Raw genomic sequence first — 24,646 nt, 5'->3', positions numbered from 1 at the left:
CTATTAGAGAGCTTGTCCAGACTCTGCAGATAACTCACTGCGTTAAGGTCAGTAGTCAGAACAGGACCAGGGCTCATGTTCTCTGCATACCTCCTCCTACCCACCTCCCCCACACTCACGGCCCTCCCTGCCAGACTGGGCAATCTATTCCAATTGAGAACAGCCCTCCACCCAGTGATCTCTGATCAAGGACGGAGCTTTGGCCAAGAGCACAACAGGGTTGATTCTTGAAACAGATGTCAACTCTTTCCAACCCCTGGAAGCAGATGGCCACTGCTTCCTTTCATAGAAGGGAGGAAAGGCAAGAGGAAGGGGGAGGTAGTTACCAAGACAACAGCATCAACTAACATGCAACATCTGGCCCCAGGGAAAAACTCTTGGAAAGAGGGAAGAATACAACATCATGGATTCTGAGTCTCTAAGGAGGCCCTGGACAAACAAAAGGGGTTACTACCCCTCACATTCACCAGGTCCCAAGATGCTTATAGAGGACCCCCAAATTCACCCAAAGTTACCCTAAAGTTTCTAATCAACTTCTGTGTGGCCCCTGCTTCTTTTTCCCCCAAATCTGTCCCTAACAGCCTCTTACTAACAGAGTAGCTCCACCCCTAAGGCACTCCTGATCTGTGGATGGCAGGGTTAGCAATCTGGACATGACAACATGGGAAGGGAGCTCTGAAATAATTCTCCTCTGTTTTCCATCTGCTTTTCTCCATTTCCTTTACCAACAGGCAGAACTCCCCAGTGTTGCCAAATGCTCTCCTTCCCATTCCCCTGCCCCGGGGTTAGCCTGTGGTGCGGAAATGTTGCCTCATGGAGCTGACTCAAAGAACCCTAGGAACCTTTCTTCTTGGGGACCGGACCGTCACAGCATGTTCAAAGGGTATCCGACCCATTCCCTGCTTCCAGGAAAGAGGTCCTGGATCAGGATTATTCCAAGAATCTTTAACCTATCTCTCTGCTCCTTATAGTCAGAGAAGAGAAACAAAAGCTTATTAAGTAACATAACCTGCTTGAAGTCACCTAGGAAATAAGAACCACAATGGCAATGAAATGCCAGTATCCTGACTCCTAAGTCTGAGTCAGTAGATCTTACCGGCTTCATCGTAAGAACAGTTGTCCCATGATGTCTCTCTGTCTGTGTCTCTGTCTGTCTCTCTGTCTCTGCCTCTCTCTGTTTCTGTCTGTCTGTCTCTGTCTCTCTCTCTCTCGCACACACACTTACTCAGAGATTGATGCTCCCAGGAACGCACTAATGAGCACAGGCAGAATTCATCCAGTCAGAATTACCTTCTGCACCATCAGCTAGGTGATTTATATATCCCACCAGATGCCAGATGTGAGGGCTGCCATCAGAAACAAGCTGGAAGACCTCTCTTCCCAGCTTGTCACGCACAGCAGAGACTACCAGGTGCCAAGTTCAGAGGGAAGCATGTGCATGCACTGGAGCACACGTGTGCACACACACAGTCTCTTACACACAGAGGTGGGGGGGTACAGAGGGCCCTGAGAACATGGTCTATTTCAATGCATTTTGCCATTAAATAACGAACATGCAAATGGATTATGTGCCACATCTTGGGTATGTTTGGCAGCTGGATAGCAGCCCCGACTTCTAAAGCATCCGGGCAAAGAGCACAGAACTGGGAAGCAGGTGACCAGCCCTATGGTCTTAATTCCCCCACTGCTTCCTAGCTGTGTGCCTTTAGTAGGCAAGTCATTTAATTTCTCTTTCTATTTTCTTCATCGGTAAAAATTAGGCTGGCTTATCTATTGTCAGTGTGCTTATGAGAATCAAATAAGATCATAAATATAACAGCACCTGGGAGAAGTTAAATGGACTATACCACTACTTCCCCCCACTACTTGGGGGGGAAAAACCTCTTTACTGATCCCAATCTTTTCATCACTGACACTGAAGGTCTTGCTAGAGAGCAGCAAGGCATCCCTGCCTCCCAACAGCTAAAAAGAAATGAACCTATCCCAGAAGTCAACGCTAAGTGCATAGTGGGTAAGCAGGTCATGACACATAACCAAGGAATAACTTCGATGATAGATAGGAGCACAAACGGTCATGGAGATATTACAGGCTGATGAGGAGAGAAGATGAGCTTCTTGGAATGTTCCCCTGGTACCCACATTAGTTAAGAGAAAGCAAATAAGAACCCCCAGAATGGTGGATGGACCAGATCTCTCCCTCTGCAAATCTTGAGGGTGACTGGCAGTTGGCGGCTGTGGATGTGCTGCTTACCTGAATCAGTAAGATCGAAGATCCACCTGAATATGAGAGGAGCACTGCAAGATTTTTTTCTTTTTTCTTAACTGGACCTGTGACTACTGAGGAAACCCCTTTAACCAGCACTAAAACTATCCTGAAAACCCAGTCTCGGAGAGTTGTCTGAGAGCCGTCCTCCCCCCTCCATTATTCTCATTCCCCTGCCCCCAATAACTCCCCAGCGGTCTAGAGTGCCGTCACCGGTTTCATTCCTGGCAGAAGCATCAGAGTAAAACAGACGCTCCCATTGATTTTCTAATAATAATTGTGACAAAGGAGACCCAATCAGGGAAGGCTAGCAGGGTTTGGAGCTACAGTTCAAGTCCAAGGTTAAAAAGAAATGCATTAGAGCCAGGCTCATTCCCCTCACCCTCTCTACCCTCCTGTGCCCCCTTTATGGCATATTTCCCGCTAGTTTTCAACTCAGCATTTAGCTCCTCTGCTTGGGGGTTGGGTATTTGCCCTTGAAAATAAGCCTGAACTCAGTTTCCTGGATTTGGGGCTCTAAGGCAGAAGCGGCCCACCTTGGTTTTCCTTGAGCATTCTCTGGCCACCTCATAAAGCAAATTTTCCCACTGATCTGCTAATAGTAACTGTGATCACTGGGCTAGAAAACAAGAACTCCCCAAGTTCTGAAGATGTGGGACATTAGAAATGACAATTGAAGAAGGCTACAATACAGCTTTTCCTCCTCTTGTTTCCTCACTGTTCTAAGCCTCTATCTTCCTGGGACAGGGGAAGGGGACAAGTCCTAACTGGAAACAAAAGGAATGGCCTCTGAAGGGCTGAGGGAATCCAAGGCAGTGCCTCAATAGTGCTGGGTTCTTCCCAAAAGCAAGATCAGGGAAGACCCTACATTCCACTCCCACGGGGCCAAATCCCTCCCCCTCCAGATCCCCACATGGCATCAATGGCCAGCCAGGCACATCTTGCATTCCTCGCACACAGTGTCTCACTGTTGTCCCTCTTGGCAAACCCAACTCAGCCCCAGGGTGCCCAAAGAGCCATGTCCCCTCTCTCTCTCTTTCTCTCTCCCTTTTCTTTCTCCATAGGGAGGGATGGAAGAAGGAGAGGGGGGAGGGCAGGCAAAGCAGAGAGGAAAAAAGAGAGTGCTATTGTTTCTCAGCCAAGGGTGGAAAGACTGTGTCCATCCACACTATGAGAGCCAAATGGGGAACATCACCCTTTCACATGGTTCCTGAGAGCAACCCGTAGTACCAACAGGATTACTTCCCCAATCTCATTGCCTTTGACCCCTATTTGTCTAGCCCTCTGTGTTCCCTCTCTGACTTTCTCTGCATCTGTTGGTCTCTACTCTCTAACACACACACACAACAGGAAGCGGGAGTAAGGTTTTTAATGGGGTCACTGAGACTCCCTCAGAGACCAAGCTCTCAGTATCCTCCCAGGAATGGGGGACAGAGCCACAGTGGAACATTAAGAAGAAAGGGGAAAGGGGGTCAAATAATTTGTTTTGGGGGGGAAAAAGGCAAAAGTTCTCTTTTATAAAAAGAATGACTGGACGTCCTATGCTAAGGAGAGAATTGGAAGAAATGGGTTGGACCCACAATAGCAAATTAGTTTAAAAAAATTTTAAAGGTCTCTCGTGGTTTTATCACTACTTTAGAGTACTTTAGAGTACAGGTGCTTTTGTTTAAATGATCTCATTTGACCTTCCCCATAATCCCTGGAATGGTGGGGGAAAAGATAGAAAATTATCATACACCCCCAATTTTCAGATGAAAAATCTGAAGTACAGAGTAGTCTTGTGGCTTTCCTAATTAAACAACAGCAACAGAGCTGAGAGGAGAACCCCAATCCCTTCCATTTCAGTCTACAATTCTTTCCACTGTTCCATGCTTACTCTCTAAAGGGTGGCAAGGGCAATTTTCTTTGGAAGAGATGGGGTTCAAGAGTGTCTTGGGAGGGACACATTAGAAACGTAGGATCACAGAACTAAAAATGGGAAAAACTCTCAAACTACCTCATCCCACCCCCTCATTTTACAGATAAGGAAACTGAGGTGCAGAGAGATTAAATGACTTACATAGGCAATAGAAACCTTTAGGTAACAAAGATGACCTGATTTCTAGACTATAACCTTTCTGGAGTAATCCCCAACTATGACAGCAGCCAATCTCCAAGATGGTCCCTTGTTTGGGTGAATGGTTCCCTTGAGCCTTTACAAATATACTAGAATGCCCTGGGCAAAAATGGAGTTGAGGGTTGGAACTGGAGAAAAGGCTACAACATCTACATATAAAAATACTCATATTTATCCAAAATAATTTAGCTTCTTTGTCCCCAATATCCTTAAGAGACTACCCTCCTCCCCCCAACCCTTTCCTCCAGCTACCCATCCACTCCCACAAACCCCACTCTTCATTCCAGCATTCATGTTTCCAAAAGTCTGGATTCCTCATCTCTAGGGCTTGAGGTTATAGCTCCATCCTTGCAGGTCCACAGGTGAGAAGTCTCTTGATGCAAAACCTGCTGGGCTAGGAAGTCAGAAAGCAAGTGGCAATCACACCAGCAGCTCCTAAGGCCAAGCCATGCTCTTTCTAGGACCAGGGACAGTCTTACCCAGACTGCCCTGAATCACACACTACCAGACAGAGAGGAGAGAGTGGCAAGTGAGGGAGGAAAAAACTCGTCTTTGAGAGCCAATTCTCCCTTGTTCATAGGCAATGAACTGCTCTGGATCTTAAAAGACCATTTTTAACCAACTGCTTCAAATTCTTCCCAAACCAAATATTTTCTCATTATAGAATGGTCATCATTTTCCCTGACCTTCCAGGCTTAGATCATCAGGAAACAGACAAAAGGATGAGTTTGTTGTTTGTCCTCTGCTCTCAAAAAGGACCATGACTTCAGGGAGGTAAAGCCATGACAGGCAAGTGAACAGAATTTAAGTGAGGAAGGCTGGGCAAGGTCACCTGCCTCATTTTTCCCCTCCAGAGCCATCTGGGTCTATGGCCAGTACAGATCAGGACAACTGGAGATGACCCTCTGATAGGTTTAGTTTAAGAAAGAGTAGGAGGAATAAATGACCCAAATAATCAACTGAAAAGCTTATCTGTCCCCCAGATAATTTAATTGACAATGCATGGGGCATACCAGATTCTACACTGGGTTTCCCTAAAGTTAGACTGATATAAAGAATGCCAAGATCAATGAGTACAATTGAGAGAAATTCCATGGGGCAGGGGGAAAGTCTCCATTTTGGCCCAGAGAATATTCCCATATTGACAAAATTATTAGTACCACTGGTGCCATCTTAATCTTCCTTCCCAGATGTCCCATGCACCTCTTTAGCATGGTGTCCCACCAAGCGCTTAAGCTCTATAGCTCTTCCTACACCAGTAGAGTGCTAAGTTTAGAAAACATTACCTAGGATTCCTTCTATGATGAAGGCAGGTGTCTACCACCTGGGTACAAGAAACCCTCATTCTCCAAAGATACAGAGTTTCAAGTCTGCTTTTCAGACCTCACCTCAGCAGCCAAGACCAAGGTAAAAAGCATTAAGCTTTTGTCCATGCAAAAGAAAAGAGCATTCAGACATGCAGATGGTGGGGAGAGGAGATCAGGAAAAGGAAGCAGGAGAGGGAAAGGAAGAGTTAGAAAGAAGAAGAGAGAATGAGAAAGATAGAGGGAAGGGAAGAAAGAAAGAAAGAGAAGGGGAGGGAGAGAAAGAAAAAGGAAGAGGGAAAGAGAGAGAAAAAGGAGGAAGAGGGAGAGAGGAAGGAAAAAGGGAGATAGAAATAGAGAGATATTGAAGGAGAGAGAGGAAAGGAAGAAAAGAAATAGAAAGGATAGAAAGAAAAGATGGAGGAAAGAGAGGTGTGAACAAAAAGGAGAGAGGGAGAAGGAAAGAAGAAAAAGAAAACAGAAAAAGAAAGAATATGTGAGAGAAAAAAGACAGAAATAAAGGAGATGAATGGAGAGAATTAAGAAAGAGAAGGGAAGATATGAGAAAAAAAAGTTGAGAGGAAAAGAACAAAGGAGAAGTGAGGAAGGGAGTATGGGGGAGTGCACCAACCAGAGAGGGAAGAAGATCTCTGCCGGTGGAGAGGAGAATGGAAGGATATGACACTCTTCTTGATACTCTGGAGTTTGGCGTTGTATGCTGTTCCCCAAAAGGGGAAAATAAAGGGGAAGGGAGGGAGAACAGAGTGAAGTGGAGAAAGAAGGACATCCCACCAGTGACCAAGGAGACAGACGGGACACACATGGGACACACAGAGAATGAAGGAGAAGGAGCAAAACAAAACAAAAAGAAAATAAACATTAGTTGAAAGTCTGAGCCAGGGATTCAGCCTTAGATGGGAAGATGGGATGGCAGAGAGGGAGGAAGCATCCAGGGCCTCTATTCTGAAGAGGATCATTCTTCCTCTTGTCTGCCAAGAAATCTGAGAACTCTGGGGTCCATTCCCACCTGGTCATAAAGGAAGCACAGAGAGGACCCTTCCCAAAATAAAGAATAGTTTGTTTCCCCAACTCCTCTTTTTCTGAGTTCCTCCTGAGAGAAGGAAAGGGATGGGCAAAGTACCTGTAATACTTAATTTTATTTTCTCAAAAGGAAATTCTAAGTTCTAAGAACTGTTTTATTTATTTTTATTTATTCACTCCCTCTGCCGCTACCACAATGTCTAGCAAAGTATGTAAGTACAGTATGGCTATTTGTGATTTCATTAATGAAGGGAACTCTGCTCTAGACAGCTGTCTCATGCAAATGAGTAAATACTCTGCCATTCAGAGCTTTAGGGTTAACTAGGGCATTGAGAGCTCAAGTTCTTGCCCAGGGCCACACAGCCAGCATATCCAAGGAATGAAACTTGAACTTGGTTTTCCTCACTCTAAGGCTGACCACCTTTCCACTTTGCTTTGCTGCCTCATCACTGAATAAATGAGTGAATGAATACATCTTTCCCCTCTAAGAATACAAAAGCAACGAGCCTGAACTGTTGCAGAAGAGATTGGTCTTTGAACCCAGAGCCCCTTCCCTCTGACAGAAATCTCTGCTTCTGCCATGCCTTCACTCCTACTGAACTCTTTCAGTTTGACCTCCAATTCCTTGATCCCTCCACATTTTCTTAGTCTATTATCCCCACTCAGGTTTCACATTCCTTTCTACTGTAAAAGGCTCTGCATTTCCATGAAGAATTTGTTAATGCCCAGAACCCCTCATGTCCTTGACTTTCCAATATGGCTGCCTTACAAAGCCCTGCCACTGGGCACTCTCCACCAGCCGCTGCTTCCCCTCCTGTTCCAAGGATCCCAACTATCAGCAGAGAAAGAGATGAAACCATATTGTCTGTGACTATTAGAAATTCTTGCTACTTAACCTCAGCAGTGTCCTCACTATAGCCTGGCAACCTTTTCTTCATCTCCTGTTGAATCAGCAAGTACTTTCAATTCAACAAACATCTATGGAGGATTTACTGTGCTCAAGGGATCATGCTAAATCCCTACTGGATCACCCAATATCGGGGAGAGTCTGTGCTGGCACTCATACTCTCTCTCTTTCTCTGTCTCTCTCTGTCTCTTTGTCTCTCTCTTTCTGTGTCTCTGTCTTTCTATTTATGTCTCTGTCTCTCTCATCTCATCTGCATTTCTCTCCTAGAACCCAGGTCAGCCATGCTTCCTTCCTCTCTTGGATATATTTTCTCCTTCCTTTATCACACTTTGGCACCAGGTACCTTTGTTCCCTCTCCCACACCTCCAGATTTTCAGCTTTCTTTTGTATTGTTTCCCTCTTCCCATTAGAATATAACCTTCCTAAAGGCAAGGGATTATCTTTCTTTACATCTGTACCTGTTTAATGTCTGGCACATGATAAGTACTTTTGACTGAATAACTTCCTATCCATACATATCCACACACACACACACACACACACACACACACACACACACACACACTTTTCATCTTCCCAGAACAAAATTCCCTTTCCTAATCATGCCTCATCTGTCTCGTTTTTTTTTAAATATAAGTTCCATGTAGACAGACATCGTCTCTTGTTAAAAATATTTATATCCTCGATTCTTAGCAAAGAGCCTAGAACACAGAAAATATTTTATAAATGTTTTGCATTCATTCATTTATTAATTCATGGAAATTCAGAAGCTACAGCTTACCAAATTTCATCAAAGCACTGACAGAGTTTTCAATGCTATTCCTGGGGATTAGATAAACAGATTATATTACACAATAGAACAGTTAGGTGGATTCAGAACTAATTGAAAAGATGAATCCAAACAGTGTCCACTAAGATTCTAATGACTACTTGGAAAGAGGTCATTAGTGGATGACCACAAGGTCTGTGCTGTCTAACCTTGCTACCAATAAATAAAAGCCTGGCTGGTACACATCAAATTTCCAGACTATACCAACGAGAATAGCTAGCTAACATATTGGATGACAGAGTTAGGGTCCAAAAAGATTATGACAGACTAAAATGTTGGATTTAATCTAATAAGAGGAAAATTAATATGAAAAGTATTATGCTTGGGTTTAAAAAGTCAATTTTCCCAAGGAAAAGATGAGAATGATATAGCTAGACAGCATCCTTTGAAAAAAAAATCTTCAGGTTTTACTAAACCACAAGTTGAATGTGAGTCAAGAGTGTGGTACAGCAGCCAAAAAAAAAGTGAAATTGAAAGGCACATTGTCCATGCCTGGAGAAGTTATACTTCAGTCTGTCTACACAGATATGCAATGTGCCTCTTCCATCTTTTCCTCCTTCCTATCCCTCTACCAACCTAGAGTCTCCTCTACCTTCAAAAAAGGACTTGGAAGCCCCTCAAATGATCGGTTTTTTCTTCTCATTAACACCTAAACTTCCTAAAAGAGTCTTCCTTAAAAGAGCAGTCTACATTAGCTCACTCATTACCCACTTACTCCTTGACCCCTCAAATCTGGCTTCTATGCCATCACCTTACTGAAATCACCTTCTCAGAGCTATCAAGGGATCTCTAAGCCAGATCCAACGGCTTTCTCCCAGTTTTCATTTTCTTTGGCTTTTCTATCTAGTCTCTTCTCCATGAGTTTACTTGTGACAATGCACTAGCCTGGATCTCCTTCTTCTCTGACTGCCCCTCACAGGACTGAAATGAAAGAATATATTTAAATCACTTTGCTTAAATCAGCTTTCCTTCCTTGCTCCCAAATATCCCCAGGCTTTCCCTATCCTTCACACCTGTAGACTCATCTTCCTAAAGTGCAGCTTTAATCACAGTTCTAAACCTTTCCCACTCACAAATGAACAATTTCCTGCTGTCTCCACAATATACATATTCTGTACATATGTTCACAACTTTTCCAGCATTCTTGCCAAAAATTATCTTACAAGTACCAGCTAGGCTGCAGCTCTATCAGACTCCTCACCGTTTCCCCCAAGTCCAGGGCTCCCCCTACCATCATGCCTTTGTTCATATTCCTCTCCCCATCTAGGACTTCTTTCCCTGATTTCTTCCTTCCAAACACATCTCTCTACTCTATATTCTAGTTCATGATGGCCAGTCTCCATCTATGGCTTCAGAGGAAGTCATGGCACTAGGAACCAATGATGTAAGAAATTCCACTCGTGCCTGGTTGAAAACCAAAGAGATTTATAGCACTTACAGGACCAGAAATAGCTACCCCCTCCACAAATCTTGTCCTCAGGTCAGCTGAGGAGTGAATGAGAAGGGGGACACTGTGTGCCAGCCAGATGCCCTTCCTTTCCATTACAACTTTTCTGCCAAGTCTAAGGGAGCCAGAGGACTGAGAAGGTAGGGGAGACTTGGCCCCTGAAGAGCAGGGGTGATAGTGATAGAATATGGGGTCACATATTCAAGGGACAACACCCCACCAGAGACTGGAAGACATCAGCCTGTGAACTATGGCTGGCTCCTAGGAAAGCTTGTGTTTAAACCCCAGAGAAAAGCTGGTTTAAGGTTTAATTTTAGGTTAACAAAGGAGTTTCTTCACAACAATATTGTTAATGTAATGATTATTTCCCCTTTTATAGGTGTTAAGCTGAGGCACAAGAAACTTGCCAAGATCACCTGGGTAAAAAATGGCAAGATAAAATTTGAACCTCGTCCTCCTACCTTCAAATAGTTTTCCCATTTCTCTACTCGAAGGGGGTCTCCAAGCTCAAAGATGGGAGGAAATGGCTTAAGGGCATCAAAAATGCCAAAAAAAGGAATTCCCTGGCATGGGTCTTTGGCCATAGAAACTATGACCTCCTCCCATCCAGTTTTTTACTCTTTAGGATGATATTTTTTTTCACTGATAGCAACCTGGAAAAATGAAGCCCCCTGGCATGCATGTGCGTGCGCACGCACACGCACACACACACACACACACACACACACACACACACACACACACACACAATGTTTTGGTCTGGAAGCAGATAGAGTAGTTCTAATCCTGCCCCAAACACACTAGCTGTGTGACTCTGGGCAAGTCACGTTATTTTCTTTCCCTATCAGTTTCCTCATTTATAAAATGGAGATAATAATTGCCGCCCCTACCTCACAGGGCTGAAATGACATAATATGTTTAAATCACTTTGCAAAGTTTAAATTGCAATATAAGTGTTTGTTATTTTTATTATCAAGTGAAAAAGTTCCCACTCCTCAAGATATACTGAGACCTTCCCTACTTCCAGAGATGGAAAGGAAGGAGGAATAGAACCAAAAAAAAAAAAAAGACTGGGTTTCATTGTATATTTCTGCAATCTAACATAGACTAAACCTTCACTGCATAAAGCAATTCTTTTATTCTCTTATTGACTTTCTATCACACTTCCAATAATAGCTCAACAAAACCTCTTCCTCATTCCTAAAGCACTTGACTCTATCTTCATCGCTTCTCTCATCTAAGCTGATGACTTCACCTCCTGTTTTACCGAGCCATGGCAACCATCCATCCCGAGTTCCCACAGCTCCTCTCTTCCACAAGTCAAAACTTTCCTGCATCTTCTCCCATCTCCTCCAAGGTTCCGAGGATGGGGTACTTCCTCTCCTTGCCCAAGTTAGCTCTTGATCTTACCCTACTTCAATCTCATCTCCTCTTCTCTATGTTACCTATTTTGTCTTTCTAGGTACAGCCTAAGCTGTGAGGTGCCAACCCTAGAATGGGTAAGAGTCTAGCATCTAATCATACCTGCATCCTCTATTTAGATCAGCTCCCCAGCTTTAGGATAAATGTAGAATCAGACAGACCTCTAGGATCAGAAGACATTTCAGTCTCTGGCCAGGCAATTTCCTCAGCCCCAACAAGTGTCATCTGATTTGGATGAATACTGGTTTCCCAAAAATACTATAGTCTAAGTCTATATGTATTTCCCCAGAGATCTTCAAGATATCTTCTTGGGGCAAGGAATACTGCTTGGAAGCAGTGAAAGGAACCAGCTTGAAGTGTGAGGGGATTGAGGTCCACTAATACAAAAGGAATAGGCAATCTCCTGTGATAGGAATGTACCCATTATACAGACGGGGAAAGGGAGAGCTATGGTACTCCTTGGAAGCCCACAGAATTAAATTAAGTTCTCCTGACTACAAAGAGAGCTGGCTCTCTGTCTATAAGCCAGCTCTACCTGGTGAAGGGCAGAGTGTTGGGGCCAATTCAGCTTCCTGAGACTGGGCTGAATTCATGGAGCTGAGTTCCTACTTAGCTTTTTTTTTGTACTCAGGCAGCAAATCCCATCAGGAACCCCTCCCATTTCCCCAGTTCTCTCCATTTGCCTTGGCCACATAAAGGGAAGAGGTATAGTCTGTTCTCTATGCAGTGGGCACAATGACTCAGTTTCCTCTATAGGGAGTTGAATTTCTCTGCTCAGATAACTTCTTTCTGAAATTTCCATGGTCCCTAGTCAGCTGAGGGATCTGACCTAATCCCTAATCTTGCTTCAAAATTCTTCAGATCACCTCCAGACTTTAGATCCTACTTAAAAACAATTGCAACAAGGGTTTACAACCAGTAGATGCTTCAGGAAGGGGTCAAGAGGAGGAATAATCACAACTACCCTACAAAAAGCTAATTCCAGTCCAATGGAAAGAGCACAGGCTTTGGAATCAGTGGGTCTCAGTCTGGATACTGGTTCTGCAACTCACTGTGTGATCTTGGGCAAATTTCACCTGGGGTGGGGAGTATCAGTTTCTGTAAAAGAGGTCAGTTGGACTAAATGTTCACTTCTCTGAGGTCCCTTCCAGAGTTCTGGTTCTATAAATGATCAGGCAAGTTTCATGTGACAATTCTTCCTTATGCTACCCTAAAAGTGTGGAAATATATCTTTACTAAAAAAAAAAAAAAAAAAAAAAAAAAGTTTCTCCCCTTGGTCCTAGCATCTTATTTTTTTTCTCGTTCCTCCAAGAAAATATATCCTTTCTCTAATGGAATCTGGGAACAGGGATGACATGGGATGAATGCTGATTGGTGTCTCTTAAGCAGTTTAGTCCACTATCTTACCCAAGAGACAGCCCAAGCTACATACAGCAGACAAAAGGTTCTTAATACTTATTTGTGTTATGGATCCCTTTGGCAGTCTAGTGAAGTCTCAGAACACTATTGGTTACCTATATTCATAACTGAAAGAAATGCTCAATTTCATAAAAACAAAAATGCATTTTTTTCCTCATTCAAGTTCATAGACCCCCTGAAATAATATTTCCATGGACTGTGGAACCCAGATTAAGAACCCCTAAAGGGTTGGAAGAAATTACCTTCTGGTACACTTTAACAATTCTTTTAATCCTAATCCCAATTGGATGGAAAAACCTGAACCATCTCCTTACCAGCTCTCACCTCTGTCCCAGGCCCTTGAGCAGAAGTGTGGAGATGGCTACAGCCGCAGTGCACCATGGAAAAGAACAGGCACCATAGAAGGCCTCCCGAAGGCTCCCCTTTGTTCCCTTCCCCCTTCCTCCTCCATTCAGATCACTCAAGAACTCAAGGGGGTCTAAGAGAAAGGGACTGGTCCCTCGGGTTCTTACCTGCCACCCTGTGGGCCACCAGCCCCTCCAGATTCAAGGGCTCTTCCTCGGGGGTCCGGGATGGATCTGAGCCCGTCTCCTTTGTGAGGAGCTGAGGTTGAGGTGTGAGACCAGGGAGAGTGGCTGGGGGCTGGCGAGATCCTGGCGGGCTTGAGGAAGCTGGGAAAGCAGAAGAAGAAGAGGGCTGGACTTCTAGGCTGGTAACTGGATACAGCTGAAGATGGCTGGTAATCATAGGGAGAGTAAGACCTCCCAGGTGAAGCAGACTCTAAGGAGGTGCGGGCAGCTGGTTCGGGTGTTCCCTGGAGATGTCCCCTGGAGATGTAGCCAGATCTTGACTGGGTCAGAGGCTGGGACTGATGGGAAAGGCCAGGAGGAGGCTGGGAGGCAAGGGGAGAGGCCCCTGGCCAGGCCCCAGGGACACTCTGGGATTTGTGCAGGGGAGAGCCGGATGAGGCAGGGTCCAGGTCAAGCATCAGCATGTTGAGGGCTTCGATGGACTGCTCGATCTCCTTCTGGGAGGCTGCCCTGGGGAACTCGGGGAGGCCAGAGGCTGAAGCCTCCATGTGAGGCTGGGGGACTGGGCCTTCTGGGGGAGTGGCTCTCTAGGAGAGCTCTCTCCTGCTGGCGTGGAGGTGGGGCGAGGGTGCTGCTGCTGCTGCTGCTGCTGGCTGCTGCTGCCAGGAATTCAGTCCCCGCTGTACCGCTTCTCGACTGCTCCCACCTCGGGCTGGAGCCTGGGGCAACAGAGGCTCGGCTTCTGGAAAGGACTGAGAGCGGAACATCCCATTGACGTCGTAGCCGTAGTGGGGGTTAGTCACCGCCTGCTGCCATCCCAGGTTCGGGCTCTCCCGCTGGTACCCGGAGAGGCCTTCCTGCGCTGAGAACGAGGGTCGCATGGGGGCCCCGTGGACCATCTGCGCCAGGGGAGCCCGGCCGTGGGCTTCGAAGGGGTAGCTGCCGCCATTCACCATGGGCTCGGCTGGGTACGGCTTGTCCAGGCCGTTGGTCAGCGGGGACACGGCCTCAGGGTAGCCCCCCTCGCTGGTGTTGGTGACCCCATCCAGGGAGGACAGCGTGCCCAGGCTGCCCACGCTGTGCCCGTCCTGGTTGGGCAGCTCATCGTCCAGAATGTCTGTCTCCCGCTCAGAGGTCAGGGTCCCGCCGTTGACGTGGACCTGGGCGGGGACAACGTGGCGCCCGGAGGAGGGGGCGGCGGGTCCCCCGTGCTGGCGGGAGAGATGGTGTCGGCTGTGGTACATGGGGCCCTGCTTGTCCCGCTCCAGGCCAAAGCCGCTCAGCAGCCTCTCCAGCTCCCGCTTCTCCTCCGGGCTCAAGGACACGGGTGCATTGGGGGGGCCCGGCTCATCGGTCTTGTCGGTCTTAGTGGACGCGGTGGAGTTCCCTGAGTCGCTGCTCACTGACAGGGTGTGCTCTACGTGGTTGGGGGTGGCGGAGAGGGTGGGGCGGATGGCGTTGACCGCACCTGTGCTGCCGTGCAGGGAGTCCTTCTTCTTCACTTTGGCATAGAGGCTCCCGTCCAGCGGGCCTTGCGTGTGTCCCACCACCTCTGCGGAAGAACAGGGAGAGCAGAGCAGTGAGCCGCGGGCTTTCTACCTCTCACCCCGGGGGAGCTAAGAGCCCTCATCAGCCAACTCACGGCCGAGAAACCTAGCGACTTAAGTGCCGAGAGATGGAGCGGGAGGGGGAGATGAGGAGGGAGGGGGAGATGAGGAGGGAGGGGGAGATGGAGCGGGAGGGAGAGATGAGGAGGGAGGGGGAGATGAGGAGGGAGGGGGAGATGAGGAGGGAGGGGGAGATGGAGCGGGAGGGGGAGATGAGGAGGGAGGGGGAGATGGAGCGGGAGGGGGAGATGAGGAGGGAGGGGGAGATGAGGAGGGAGGGGGAGATGGAGCGGGAGGGGGAGATGGAGATGGAAGGGGAGATGAGGAGGGAGGGGGAGATGAGGAGGGAGGGGGAGATGAGGAGGGAGGGGGAGATGAGGAGGGAGGGGGAGATGAGGAGGGAGGGGGAGATGGAGGGCGGAATGGAGCGGGAGGGGGAGATGGAGATGGAGGGGGAGATGAGGAGGGAGGGGGAGATGGAGATGGAGGGGGAGATGAGGAGGGAGGGGGAGATGGAGATGGAGGGGGAGATGAGGAGGGAGGGGGAGATGGAGATGGAGGGGGAGATGAGGAGGGAGGGGGAGATGGAGATGGAGGGGGAGATGAGGAGGGAGGGGGAGATGGAGATGGAGGGGGAGATGAGGAGGGAGGGGGAGATGGAGATGGAGGGGGAGATGAGGAGGGAGGGGGAGATGGAGATGGAGGGAGAGATGAGGAGGGAGGGGGAGATGGAGATGGAGGGGGAGATGGAGCGGGAGGACACAGGGAGAATAATCTGCATCTCCTGGGCCTTCATCAAAACTCCCACATGGAGGCAGTGGCCAAGTGATCAATTAGCTTCCTAAGTAAGCAACTGCAAGTCCGCCCTGCCCCAGAATGCCCGCCACCTGAAATGTCTTCGCCAAGACAACATAGGCTGTCGTTTCACGGTTAGAGATGAGGCTTAAAAGGCAAAGGCACAAAGGAGAGATTGTAGAGAAACTAAAATTCACACTAAGATGTAAGAGGAGAGTCTAAGAACCTTTCATTGAAAGCACGTTGGATGCCATGTGCATGCATGACAGGGAGAGACGGAGACAAAGAGGGAAAGGCAGAGAGAGAGGATGGGAGGGAAGGGAGGAGAGTGGGGAAAAGGAGGGGAGGAAAATCATTCAAGAAAAAAAAATTCATCCATCCTGTAAAAAAGATCCAACCCACCAAGGCAGCAGGAAATGCTCAGCCCAGCCCCACTTCAGGGAGGACAACCCAGAGAGAGGATGAACTCAGTTCTCAGGGCTGGGGACTGCTCTGAGGGCCCTGGGGTGGCCCTGGGACTGCTCCCAGATTTGCTCAGTATACCCTCCCAGGAGCAACAGTTTCTCTGGAAGGAAAAAGTGAGTTCTGAGGGGCTTGGGGCCAGCCCTCTGACTCAGGGACTAAGAACTTTCCCCGCCCAAAGGAACTTGGTGACTTCACACTCCCCAGTCACCGGCCCTGCCCCCCATCACTTCTATCCATATCTCTTCTCTTCTCTTCTCTTCTCTTCTCTGTCTCTGTCTCTCTCTCTCTCTCTCTCTCTCTCTCTCTCTCTCTCTCTCTCTCTCTCTCTCTCTCTCTATCTGTCTCTATCTCTCTTTGTGTGTCTCTGTCTCTCTCATATACACATATGTTCTATCCCCCCCTTACACTTTCCCCCTCGTCCCCAGGCTGGCAAAAGAAGGAAGGGTTTCTCCTAAACCCCAACCAAGACACCAGGCAATCTGTCTTTCTGTTCGTATGTCTCTCTCTCCCCTTCCTGCTCCCACCTTTCTCTGTCTGTCTGTCTACCTCTCCTTCCCTGCTTTGTCTCTTTGTCATAAACACACACAAATCCTGGATCTACCATTGACTCTCAGTGTGACCTTGTGAACAAATATCATCCCTTCTCTGGATCCAAATTATTTCATCTCTAAGAGGACTGAACTAGAAAATCTTGGAGGTTCCCTCCAGCTCTAGATATGTGAACCTATGGGTAGAAGTCCTCTCAAAGCTGGGGACAGGTGTGCAACCGAAATGGAGACAACTACCAATACCCCATCAGAAACCCTCAAACATAAAAACTGACTAGAGACCTGAGAGAACTAGAAATACAAACGACCGAGCCACAGGGCACAAGTGCTTGTCCCGAAATACACATACACTCACACTCACACACACACAGCCAAACCAAATGATTAGGCAACCACAGAACAGAAACATCCTCACACACACGTGCGGGCGTCCGCCACAGATCAACTAAAGTATATCACTAGAGATAATGCAGTAGAGTGAAACAGGACTCCAAGGCTACCAGTCACATAGCCACCCACATACAAAGGCACCCAGGAGCCAATTCTCAAAGTGCTCAGGGACCTTCTACCTCTGTCGTTCAATCACGTCCAGTGCCACAGACTTTTCTCCAAAAGACTGAGGCTGGACTTAGAGAAGCCACTTCCTTTACATCATCCTCCCTCTGCTCCAAAGTCTCTCTGGAGTTTTCCTGACATTCACTGCTCTGGGGACCCTTCTAGCAACCAGTCAGGCAATAAAGTCAATAAACACTCATTGAGCATTGTGCTAAGCTGACTCCAGCCCCCCAAATCACCCTAGACCAACTCCATGAGCAAGATCAGGGTTTGAAAGGCATTTCCTGCCCCAAGCCGTGGAGTATCTAGATATAAACAGATGGGAAGACACACTCAGCCTTTCTGGGGCCTGGTTGTTCGGTCACTTTGAAACTGAAATTTAATTAAAATTTCCTGAACACTTACAATTATAAGATGCTGCTGCAGAAATATGGAGAGCTGAGACAATCTCACAGCTAGAAGAGCTCTGTCTCTGGAGGCAGTGGTTCAAATCCCACTTCTGATACTTACTCTGTGATCTTGGACAAATCACTTTGTATCTCTAGGTCTCAGCTTCCTCAATAAGGGACTTAGGCTAGATGGCCCCTTGATTCTTTCCATTTATAATCCTACGATCCCCATCTGAGTCCAAATCTGCTTATCTATAACTTCCAACCATTACTGCTACTTTTCCATCCTCCTGCCCCACCAAGCAGAAGCTTGCTCTCTCTCCATATGAAATCCCTCAAATAACTCCTAAAGATATTTATCACAACCACTGTCCCCTTACACACACACTCTTCCTCCCTCCTTCTCCCTGCCTCTGTTAAACATCTCTAGTTCCCCGTGTGATCCTTACTATTTAGTCAACCTCCTCTGGAAACTGTCCACAACTTGCAATCTAATAACCAGGAGAAAGAAAAGTCCTCTTTGACCCTAAATCTTATGATCCTATGAAGTTAGTATCTGAAATAATCTGAGTCTTTCTTTTTTCTAGTATAATTACTCCTAAGGAATGAGGATATAAAATCATATATATTCTAAGTCTAACAGACCCAAGCTTCCTTCTCAATTCTGGAGTCCCTTCCTTCAGAGCCTTGGTAGATGGTCATCCATAGTATAAAATACAGTACAAAGCAGAATGTAGTAAGAGTTCACAGAGAGTATGGGGAAGAGAAGATTTTCCTCGTGGAGGAATTGTGAGGATGGTATTTGGGCTGAGGCTCAAAGAATAAGTAGAAATTGCCTGGAACAGTGGATCTGACTAGAATCAAGGTATTGCTACTATAAACTTGACAAACTAGGAAGCAGCAAGGTCCAATGGAAAGAACACAGGTTCTGGAGTCCAAGAATTGAGAGCCAAATTACATGGAGATTCCTATCTTGGACATAGAACTTCCATGGGCCTTCTTCATTTCAGAGGCGTAAATTATGTGAGAAGAAGAAATAGCCTCTCCTGACCCTTCTAGCTCTGGATATATGATTTTTATCATCCCTAATACATTCTGATATAAAAATATTTAGTAAACAACGAAATGAAGCATAGGTTGTTGCCCAAAATTAGAACCCAACTAGTCATCCCAGATCAGACAGACCACTAGCCAAACAAAACAAAACCCAGAGCACCATATTTCTGGCTCATTTGTCACAAGAGGATAGAAGGAGGGGTCCCAGCTACTCTTTACTGAAATGAATAAACACAAAAAGTAGTTTTCTTTTTACTCTAGTTGGAAATGGTATTGTTCAAGACTGCAAGTAAATCAAAACAGGCAGGAACTCATAGGCTGGTCACCTGGAAAACCGTACTTCTAGCTCTGTCATCTATACAGCCAGCTACCAGGGGTGTTTCTGTTCTCCTGTAACATATCCTCCTTTCCCAAGACAAGTCTAGTCACATATGTGACACTAGGGTGGGGGAGTGGGTGTTCAAACCTTTTCCTCATAAGAAAGTGATTCAGAAGGGAAGTTCCCCTTTAGCCCTAAATCTTATGATCCTATAAAGTTTGAACTGGTTAGTATATGAAATAATCGGAGTCTTCCTTTTTTCTAGAAAGTTAGTTACTCCCAAAGAACAGGGAATAAAATCATACATATATTCTAAGTCTAACAGACCCAAACTTCCTTCTCAATGTTGGAGTCTACTTCCTTCAGAGCCTTGGCAGATGGTCATCCATGGCTAAGCCTCTTACTTCCTGAGAAAATTGACCATTATGAGCTTTCCATCTCAAAACCTCTTGATATCACCCATCCTACTCTCTCCTCTTCCTCACCCTTTGACGATTAGGTGGCCCTTTTCTTACCATCAACTCACCTACATGTTAGAAAATCCTATCCCGTTACATTTTCTCCAGCAGATGGAATCCTGAGTCATTCTCTTTCTCTCTGTAATTTTCAACTTCTCTCTACTGGTTTATTCCCAATCTATGTCTAAATCAAGCTTGGGTCTTATGGTGTCAACTTCCCTTCAGATATACATTTAATAAACTGGCTCCCTATTACTAGTACTGGATCAAAGATTTAGAAGTAAAAGGGACCTCGGAAAGCAGAGAATCAAAACCCTTCATTTTGAAGACAAAGGAAGGTAAGGGACTTGCCACTAAAAAGCTTTCTGTTTGACTTTAAAGTCTTTCACAACTTTATCTTCCCTTATTCTTGACTCCCCTCCACCTACTTCCTGATCCAGCCAAAGTGTCATTCTCTCTTACTTTTCACACAGAACACTCCCTTCTTCATGTCTTTGCACTAACCATCTCTCATATGTGGAATTTACTCCCTTCTTACTTTTGTCTACTGAATCCTTCTATTCCTTCAGAGTATTTGAAACATCATCTTATTATGCAAGAAACCTTTCCTGATTCTCCCCAACTGCTAATGCCAGACTCTCCTTCCTTCCCTAACCACCATGTACTTAACTCCTTTGAATTCATTCTCTTTATATTTATTCTGTATACAACTAGACAGTAAATTGTTTGTTGTTCCCCAGATAGAATATGTGCCTTCCCTGAGGGCAGAGATTTCTTCATTATTTGTAGATCTGTCCTCATACTTAAAATTGTGTCTGGCACATAGGGGAGCTTTAATAAATGCTTGTCAATTGGTCTCATCACTTCTTGTGACAGGAAGCTTCCAATGATAATTGTGCCCAAAGTTCTTCCTTATAAAGAATTAACATCTACCTCCCCTTATAAGTCTACCAAGAGCTCCTTCCTAGTTTTATCCTACTGACTTAAACAACATCTACTGCCTTCCTTCAAACATTCTGTAAGTTATATTTCCTTCTATCTTCTCTCTTTAAAAAAAAAAAAAAAAAGTTTTATTGAGGTCTTTTGTTTTCATATCATAGCCATTCATGAATATCCCCCCACTCCTCCTTCTACTCAGTGACCCTTCCCTTAAAACAAAGAAAAAAGGTACCTGACTTTTATGCACAATCATACACCTATAGTCCCCACCACCTCTCCTAGGAAAAAAGGGAGATATGTATCATCTCTTTTCTCTGGGACTAGATTATCTAAGATGTAAATCGTCTCTTCTATAGTTTTCTCAAACATTTTTTTAAGATGAGATTTCCATAATCTTCAACATCCTGGTCACCGTCCTCTGGACAAATCTAGGTTTTCAATGTCCTTCTCAGAAAACTCACTCTGAGTATTTCATCCAATACCTCCTAATGGGGGAAATGATTATTTTAGACGCCTAGTTTATTTCCAATTTATATTATTCAGTTAGGTTTAATTCTATAGGAGCAGTGATTGTTACCATGGTACTTGCCTCCTGAGATAGTCAATCTAGTGAATCCCCTTGCTTAACCAAAGCCTAATGAGTAAAGCACCAAGTCCAGTGTGGTCGGGGGTTATTTATGGTATGGAAAGTCCTCTGGTTATTTTTGAATTGTATCTCCATCCTTGTCACCCCCTTGCTAGGGAAACAGCCCTATGGCACTTGGCCAACTGGTTCTATGAGTACTTAACCAATGGGTGACCATATCAGGAGCTGCCTGTGAATCTATTCCCCATCTTGTCTAACATAGGGTTAATGAAAGATCATCAGTTCTGTCCATATTTAGATTCCTTACCAACTAATCTATTACAAGCATAAGCTGAAGAGTCTCCTGCAATGTAAAATATAAGAGTATCAACTAATGAGACTGTATTTACTTTGCCTCCTCTGTATCATCTAGGTATCTCGTATTACAAAACTAAGACTTTAAGGAAGGGGCTATCTCAGATCGTGAGGAAGGTGTGATGTCCACATCATTAGCAAGGGCAAAGGACTCTTTAATAAAGTGCTATTGGCTCAAAGCTCTGCCTCAGTTTCTCTTATTGTAGATTGAACAATTTGGACCCCACCCTAACAGATTTCTTTTTAGCTATTTAGGCAACTGAGCTGAGAATGTGACTTAAAACACCCAATCTCCTTCCATTTTGAAAAGTATTCTCTAATGATAGTCCACAGAGTATCAGACCAGCATCACACGATATTCTTTTTTCATTTCCTTCTAATTTCTTAAACTTGCTATGGGAAGCAATCTCTAAGAAAAAGAGGTAGGAGAGATAGCCCCTAACACAGTAGTATCGTCCTATTATCCTCTCCCACTCACCACGTGGGAGATCTGAACAACTCAACAGAGACAATCCATTCCTCTCCTTTCCCTTCCTTCCACCAGAGCTAAGGTCAGTCTGTCTGTAAGATCTATTGACCCACCCTACTCTTCCGCTTACAAGATGAAAGGAGAACAGTCGCATCCTTGCATCCCACTCCACCCCTTCCACCACAGTCACATTAAGAGCCATTTGCTATAACCACAAGAAGCCGGAACAACCTACTGGCAGTACATGAAGGGAGAACGGAAGAGAGAGGATAAGAGAAAGTAATGAAGAGAGAGACAGAGAGATACGGGAGAGTGAGAAAGGAAAAGACAAGAGAAGAAAAAAGAGGAATTAAAACCCACAAGTGAATGAATCTAGCAATCACTCACAGCAGCCCCTGATATGGAATTTCAGGGGTAAAGGCCATTCCCTGGCACACAGTTAGCTTTATAAATATACTTTCTAGCTATACTGACTGATGGAATGTCAGAAGAAAACAGCCCAAGAGAACAATGAGTGGATAAGATTTCCATGGGGTAGGACTCTTTCACGGGGACAGGACACTTTCCTGTTTTGTCTCTGTGACTGCAGCACCTGGCACTGGGCCAGTCAAGGAGTAGGAGCTTAATAAACGTTCTGAATTGAATTGAAGTGAATGGGAGGACGATTTATAGGAGAAAGGGGGGAAAAGTGTCAGAAGTCATAGTCTGGACTATGGATCTCAGTTCTTGAACTATATTTCTGCCAGCTGTTTGGAGAAGCCTGAGCCTCTGGCTAACCCTGATGAGTGCCACATTTCCTTTGGTAAAATAGTCCTCCTTGTGCTTCACTTCCTTCCTAACTCCCATGGATAATGAACTCTGGACATTAAACATTTACAGGGTGCAGCATGGTATCTTCCCCTGCCTCCAGCCAGGCAGCCCAGACAGATGGGGGTCAGGAGGAGCTTTCTTCTATTCAGAGATTCCTTTATCTTCACAGAGAACCCAATGATTTCCCTTCTTCCCCCATAAGCCTGCCTGCTCTTTGCCTTCATGTCACTATCTCTCCCTGTTTCTCCCACAGTAGGATAACATATTTATCAGAAACAGGGACTTGGACTTGACCTGGGAGTTCAGTGGTATAGTGAATTCTAGCGCGCAGAAACTCTCCCTTCCAATGAAGCTCTGTAACAGAGTCCAGAGAGGTCAGTGGTTTGCCCAGGGTCCCCCTCAGATGCCTATTCTCTCTCCACTAGAACCACACCTCCTTTTAGACAGCTGGACCCAAGGAAGGAATCCAGAAAGGGTAATATAGGGAGAGAACTCTGGCTAAGTAGATTAGCTAGCCAATGTCACCCAGACCCAGGGGAGAATAAACAGCACCAGAGAAAATGTCTCGGAGATATGAGTTATCTAACAAAAAGAGGTTCTTAATTGGGATTTACCAGTCATCAAATCAGAATTCTAAGATTAGAAGGACCTTCCAGAGCCATTTTCTTCCCACTAGCCTAGGCAGGATAGTTCATTGCTCAGTCCAGACTGGCCAGGGTCTCTCACCATGTTGAGGAATCTCCAAGGACTCCAAGGCCGACGTCACCACCCCATCTGCTATGCTATGCTTCTGTACTATTATTGATAAGGAAAATCAAGACTGTCCTCCACAGCAAGGGTCACTTGCAGAGACACTTGTCCAATAGCACTGACACAGAGGTGAAGTATTCCCTTGGGATGAAATGTCAGAGAAAATCTCCAGCTGATTTATGTGTGACTTGACCTGCCAAGGCTCCCTCCCATAAGACACAGAGAATATTACCATCATAGGTGTCAGTCCAAAGTGGCCAAGAATCAAAATATATTAACCCTAGAGATCAGGAATCAATTCAACAAATAAGTATTTTGAGAGAGGTCCTGAATTAGCAGCTAAGACACAAAAGCCTTTCTGTCCTTAGAGAACACACATTCAATTCCTGGTTCTTGGTGGATGTCTCCCCTTTCATCTGAGATGCCTTTACTTTTAAAGACCCCTACTTTCAGTTAGGGGAAGAAGAATGGATAAATAGAGAGACAGATAGATGATTAATAGTAATAATAACATTTATGTAGTGCTTTCTATGTTCCAGGCACTCTGATAAGCACTTTCCAATTATTATCTCATTTTCTCCTCACAATAACCCTTTGAGGTAGCAGTTATTATTATTCCTGTTTTACAACTGAGGAAACTGAGGCTGAGATTAGTTAAGTGATTTGTTCAGGACCACATAGCTAATATGTATATGATTTGAATTCAGGATCTTCCTGACTCCAATCTCAATGCCTTATCCTATAGACAAAAATACACACACACACACACACACACACACACACACACACACACACACACTTTGTATTTAAGATTGCATAATTTCTTTAGGATTAAAACACTGAGTTAAGAGTCGGGACTCTTGGATTTAACCCCTACTTAACCTCCCAACTCAACATAGATTTTTTTTTATTATAAAGAATTTAAATTCCTCCAAACACTTCATTTTTAGAGAAACTATATCCAAAACAAAGAGGCAATGTAGTATATACTGCAAAGAGCTCTATGTTCAATCCCAACTCTCCCATTCAGCACCCACACTTCCTTGAGGTCTCAGTTTCCTCCCCTGTAAAATGAGATTAGACAGATTTCTACCAGTTCTCAATCCCAATCCTATGTGATGTGACGTGCCCAAAGTTGAACTGGGAGTGAATTGTAGTTAGGATTTGAACCCATGCCCTCTGATTATAGAGACAATTCTCCACCCATTCTACAACCACTATCATCTACAAGAATGTCATAGTAATACATATAGAGAGGTCCCAGAATG

General features: G+C 45.4%; 1 protein-coding gene across 1 annotated transcript in view; it reads right to left on the bottom strand.

Annotated features, from left to right (window-relative positions):
* The window catches only part of TNS1 (tensin 1), a 229,240-nt gene that overhangs the window by 40,744 nt on the left and 163,850 nt on the right, over positions 1-24,646 (bottom strand). Inside the window, 5 exon segments of the mRNA XM_074298731.1 lie at positions 13,261-13,442; positions 13,444-13,838; positions 13,840-13,899; positions 13,901-13,936; positions 13,938-14,830. Of these exon segments, the coding sequence (XP_074154832.1) occupies positions 13,261-13,442; positions 13,444-13,838; positions 13,840-13,899; positions 13,901-13,936; positions 13,938-14,830 (1,566 nt within the window).

This window comes from Sminthopsis crassicaudata, chromosome 3, assembly GCF_048593235.1.
Source record: "Sminthopsis crassicaudata isolate SCR6 chromosome 3, ASM4859323v1, whole genome shotgun sequence".
In the NCBI taxonomy this organism is placed as follows: Eukaryota; Metazoa; Chordata; class Mammalia; order Dasyuromorphia; family Dasyuridae; genus Sminthopsis; species Sminthopsis crassicaudata.
Note: the sequence above shows the minus strand (reverse complement) of the source record. Positions and strands in the feature narration are given on the sequence as shown.